This window comes from Coffea eugenioides, unplaced genomic scaffold, assembly GCF_003713205.1.
Source record: "Coffea eugenioides isolate CCC68of unplaced genomic scaffold, Ceug_1.0 ScVebR1_982;HRSCAF=1755, whole genome shotgun sequence".
NCBI classification, from domain to species: Eukaryota; Viridiplantae; Streptophyta; class Magnoliopsida; order Gentianales; family Rubiaceae; genus Coffea; species Coffea eugenioides.
This window is the reverse complement of record NW_020864866.1, coordinates 707-6,240: the sequence shown is the minus strand read 5'-3', so window position 1 is coordinate 6,240 and position 5,534 is coordinate 707. Positions and strand designations below refer to the sequence as shown.

At 36.4% G+C, this 5,534-nt stretch overlaps 1 protein-coding gene across 2 annotated transcripts; it reads right to left on the bottom strand.

Moving 5' to 3' along the window:
- Nucleotides 1-1,803: 1,803 nt before the first annotated feature.
- Nucleotides 1,804-5,086, bottom strand: LOC113759196 (probable auxin efflux carrier component 1b). 2 transcript variants are annotated; one of them, XM_027301758.1, is made up of 7 exons: nt 3,727-5,086; nt 2,939-3,212; nt 2,762-2,847; nt 2,513-2,670; nt 2,331-2,407; nt 2,136-2,227; nt 1,804-2,050 (listed from the first exon to the last, which is right to left on the bottom strand). In XM_027301758.1, exons 1-6 carry the CDS (start codon nt 4,862-4,864, stop codon nt 2,161-2,163), a joined length of 1,800 nt encoding a protein of 599 aa, XP_027157559.1. In that variant the 5' UTR covers nt 4,865-5,086; the 3' UTR covers nt 1,804-2,050; nt 2,136-2,160. The 2 variants fall into 2 exon arrangements, with proteins under 2 accessions (XP_027157559.1, XP_027157558.1); XM_027301757.1 differs by having other exon boundaries at nt 1,804-2,227.
- Nucleotides 5,087-5,534: the final 448 nt, after the last annotated feature.

The following is a 5,534-nucleotide window of genomic DNA, read 5'->3' as shown; positions in this document are numbered from 1 at the left end:
GTGGAACCGTCACACTTTTCAGTTTGAGTGAATAACTATTGTCGGGATAAAAATTATAAAAAATATTATTATTAATGTAATATAAATGAAATAAAAAAGTATTAAGAATACGGTAAATTAATTAAAAATTATGTTCGCGCGCGATAAGCGAATACAAGAGGAAAGAAAATTAGAAAAGGCCAAAAGGGAGCTTGGGGATTTCACTTTTACTGAGACCGTAATTAATAATGTCGCAGCGTGCCGAAGGGACTGCCAAAACGATGCCTTGCTGTAGGGAGCAAAGACTGCAAGATTATAAATGAACCGACAGGCCCTACAATCCTCTACCACACTTAGGCCATCATCGTCACTCTCATAGGACATTTTATTATGCTCTGCCGCAGGAGCAGCTGCCGCTCCTGCGCTTCCTGCCAATCTCGTCCTAATCAATTTTGGGTGGCTAAATAGGGCACTGTACTAGTGGTAGGTTAAGATAGACGTCAAGAAAAATGGACTCCACAATTCTGCACGATTATGCATTTCATTACATGTTGTTTACAGTGGTATATTATTTGGTACTCATGATTAGGGCTGCAAATTAATCGTGTTCAGTATGAGTTTTGAACTTATTGAATTGAGTTCGGTGATGTGCGAGTTTGAGTTTGATTTTGAGTTTGTCAAGCCAAAAAAATAAGTTTAAACTCGACTCAACTTAAAAAAAAAGAAGCTTCATTTTTGGCTCATAAGTAGCTTGAGATGTTAGTTTGAATTTCACTCGACATTCTAGCTTGCGAGGAGCTTGAAATTAGTTTGATTTTAATTGATGTAGGGATAGTTTTATAATTTTACTCGAGCTTTTCAAGCGGCCCATCAAACAATCGAATCTAACAAATGACTGCTCGAATTTGACTTGTATATATGTTTAAAATAAAATAAATTAAAATATTATAATGACTTGATTTCAATATATTGTATCTTTTAATATGATATAATATATGTAAAATAAATTAAAAATATATTCATAATATAATTGAATAAACTTTTACAAATAATTCCTTGTTCAAATAAATCCCTAATATTTTCATGTGAAATGTCATTTTTTAAAATTTTTGTTAAAAGATGTATTATAATGACTTGATGCATGTAATATAAAAAAAAATGAAGAGTATTATTTAAAATAATTGTTGTAACATTTTTTATAATGTAATATATGTGAAATTAAAAATATTTAAAAATATAAAAGATAGATTGCAAAATATGTTTATGATACAAGTAAAATAATTTAAAAATATGTTAACAAAAAACATAAAAATTCTTCAATAGAGTATTATTTGAAATAATTATTGAAACACTTTTTGTGATGTGATGTATGTAAAATAAAAAAATAATTAAGAATATAAAAAAATGAGTTGAAAATTATGTTTATGATGCAAACGAAATGTTATTTGAGATATATGTGCTATCCAAACACTCAATTAAAATTTTTACTTAAAACTTCATACTTCAAATATTGGGATTTATCTACAAAGGTCAATTGAGTATCATACAATTTCGTGAAGTAAAAGCTTAATAAACCAAAAAAAAAAAAAACCACGTTGGAGTAGCGTGTAATTTGCGGCTCGAAATGTTTTCTGACATAATTAATGTGTTCACCCTTCCACCTTTCCCCCGCCCCCCCCTTGAGCCGTACGTCATATGACAAAGGTCCATTTCACCTTGCATGGAGATTCCAGCAAGTTAAAAGATTTGTTGACCCTTTGAAGAAAAGGTAGAAAGTTTGCAAAAGGCACAGGAAAAGTCTGTACAACAAAAAAACATCTTCACTTTCTTCATGAAAAGAACAGAAGTAGCAGCAAAAGAGAGCACAATCTCCAGAAAAGGGGAAAAAGAAAGCCATCAACGATTTTCTAAGCTAAGCTGAGCTGCTGCCCAATGGTCATATTTTACATTTTCTTCCTTCTGCTTCTTCTTCTCTATTATCAGTTGCCTTGTCTCAATTCTCGTCTCCAACTCCACCTTTTCTACCATCTTCTCATAATGTCATCTACTAGGTTACTGAATATTCTATGCTCTGTTAGATGCCAAAAAAACCCCATGTCAAAAGGGTCATTCCATTTGTGATTAGTAGTAAGTTTTAGTTCCAGCAGCTTTACTACCACTTCCAACTTCAGAGTTCAGACTTCAGAGCCCCAGCAAAATGTAGTAGACTAGAGTGATTGGTAGAGCTATTAACATCCCAAATATAACCCTGCAATAATCACATTCAGGAACAAGATTAAACATCTTTTATTTCTATCACAGAGATTTTTACTGTTCTATTGATCTAACATCGAAAAGAAAATTCAACTAACATTGTGCTCAGTATGTCTGGATGAACGTTGTACTCCTTTGCAAAGACAAAAGGAACAATTCCCTGTGGAAGAGCAGCCTGAAAATACAATGAAGACGTATAATTCATTCATCATATATCTATTCAACTGGATATGCCAAATTAACAGCTAAAAATTCGATGCTATTTGATGATCTTTATAACCTGAACAATGGCAATGTGTAATAAGACGCCTCGCAATCCAACTGCGATTGAGGCAGCAGCCATGACAGCAGGTCCGGTGAGGAAGCGAACTGCCATTGAGAAAGCAGCAACTGTTTTTCCACAGGCAATGATTTTGGGCTGCAAGGCCATGAATAAACCTGCAAATCCATTGAAGAGTTAAAAACTCTGATGCAAAATAGGTTGACTTTCAATCCCAGTTAAGTCCTTTCTGTTATAGCAAGTCATTACCAAGACTAAACATGGCCATTCCAAGACCAGCATCAGATAGTATGGAAATGGATTTGGCAATTATTGCAGGCATTTGTATACCCCACCTAGCATGATCAAGGGAAATGATGTGAAATCAACTCACCTACCATAAAAATATAGTCAACTGAGTCAAGAAATTTACTACTAGATGAATACCTGAATGAGACCAGGGACCATGTCAACCCAAATAGACTGGAATAAGTATTGGGATTCCTAATGAGTTTCCTCCAGACCATTATCAAAATTAGTCTGGTCATGACACTAGCAGGGGGCATAGCAGTTGCCTTGATGTCTTGAGCACTGGCTTTAGGATGGAGCTCAGCTGTGGAACTTGAACCAAGCTTGGACAATACTGGCCCTTCACGGTCATCTCCATTTGCTCCTGGTCTGTTTCCAAAGCTAAATTCATCTCTTCCAAAATCATCATAATCTACACAAATATACAAAAAAAAGAGATTAAAGAATAATCAAATCAAATCAGAAGCTATGCTACCATCAAAGAAATGAGAGTAACATAAAGTGAAACATATAAGCTGGATTTTTGGTGTTATCAGGAAAGTAGGTGAAATGCTGAAAGTAAATGACGTTAGTGGAAGCATGTCCCTAGAGAAAGACAAATGAGACCAAAATTTGAGGGACTGTGCAACAAAAAGCAACGGCAACAAATAGAAGCCCATTGTAGAGAAGGGGAATTTGATAGGGGGAAGAGGCATAACAAACAAACCCCACTTCATCCACAAACCGATTAAAGAAACCTCCAATCTAAAAATAGATTTGAACAAGACAAATTAACTTACATCACATAGCATAAAATTCCAAGAAAACAAATGGGAACACCTAAATCATTCCCAGAACACATGCAATACATCTAACGAACAACATGAAAATAGTCAAAACCATGAGCTTTTAACAATAGTATTGAAGCAGATTGGCAAAGCGCAAACCTTTTGGGTGAGCTCCGACTCCAAGATCATTTCCGTAGTCTCCTCCCCTGAACACATGAATCCCTCCTTCAGAAACTGGTGAAGCACTTGAGCTCCAAACAAACATGTGAAGATCTTTGCCACCATCAGTCCCATTAGCCTTCCTTTTCGCCCCCGGACCGGATACTGGAGAAAATATTCCGGCACTAGCTGGAGCAGGGTACCCTGCATTTCCCTGTCCGCAAACCCCATTAGCTTTGGAGAGATTCCCAAAACCACCTAAACCATTCTCCTCATCAAAGTTCATGTTCCCAAAATTTGATTGCCTTGGACTGACATTGCTAGCATTCTTTCCATTTACCATGGAATAAAAATCAGTGTGATTAAAGCTTGAACCCCTTGGAGTTGGATTTCTTGATGACTGAAGAGAATATATCTCTGCATTAGTCAGGTTTGATGGTCTAGGAGTCATTGAAAGACCAGAATTAGGCCCATGAGATCTCCTCGAGAAGATTTCGGACCTTGAACTAGTGGATTTTCTCACAGTTACATGAAGCTTCCCGTCTTCACCAACCTCAGCTTCAGTCTGTAATGGCTCTTTACCATCCAAAGAGATGATATCGGAATCAACTTTGAACGAGATAATAGAGCCTGCAGTGTCAGGAAACTGCTCAGCAATGAGCATTCTTGCACCTCTGTACTCAAACAAGAAAAGCATCAATGTGTACCAAATGATGCATTGAAGCACAACTATTTGAACCATTAGGCTTCCTGACGCATCACCATACATGCCCTTCAGCAGAGGAATCCCCATAACAAGTGTGTTAGGGAGTGTGGACAAGGAAAACAGAGTAATGGACCATTCAAGGGATCCTCTTGAGCTAGTCCTTGCCCAGATAGCTAGAACAACAAGAACAATGATTTTCTGAAGAGTGTCAGCTGCTATGAACCTGTAGTTCATAGCATATGGATTGTTGGTAGATATGAAGTGAAAAGAAAGCAGAGGAACAGCAAAAAGAGCCACAAATCTATTTATCCCTGAACATTGGTCTGGGCTGAAAATTTTCCACCATCTCACTGATCCATAGGCTAAGATCATGGCCACATACAAGGGAACAACAGCAGTAAGAACATGGTAAAGGTCTGTAATGGTGATCATTTTTTCTTGTCTCCTGACGGGTTTTCCTGGGTTGCAAACACAAGAAAATGAGATGATTCAGAAACCCCAGATAGGATTTCGCAAGAAAGATTTAAACTTTCACTCAGTCTCCTCTTTTTCTTCAAGAACAGACTTAAAACATATGGCCTTCTCTTGCTGCTTTATGATGATTTATAAAAGTAGAAGATCAAGGGGAAACTAGTGAGTTATATCGAGGAAGATGCAATGGAGTTACAAGCTTGTTAAAAAGCCTATGTTTCAATGGTGTGATGATGATGAAGCCAGCAGAAAGTATAAAGGTAATGGAACAGCCAGAAAATGGCTAGGAAGCTGATTTTCTGGCTTTCTGTTTGGAAGGGGTTTTGGCCTTTTGGGTGTAGAACTAATAATTATTATAGAAAGCTAAATGAGGCTAGGGGTGGTAGAGGTTTTGTGTTAGTAGTAAAAGTAAATATTTATGGGAAATAAATGGCAGACAGAGAAATTAAAGCTTTCTTTTGAGAAGCTTTTGTTTTATTTATAGTCTTTTGATGATGGGGAAGACAGGGCTCTCCGTGTACGCTTGCAAAAGCACTAATGTCTGATTTTGTGTATTTTTATGTACTAGTATATAGCCTTTATATATATGTATCATAATTTTGGGGGTTAATTATTATATACCGTAAAAGTA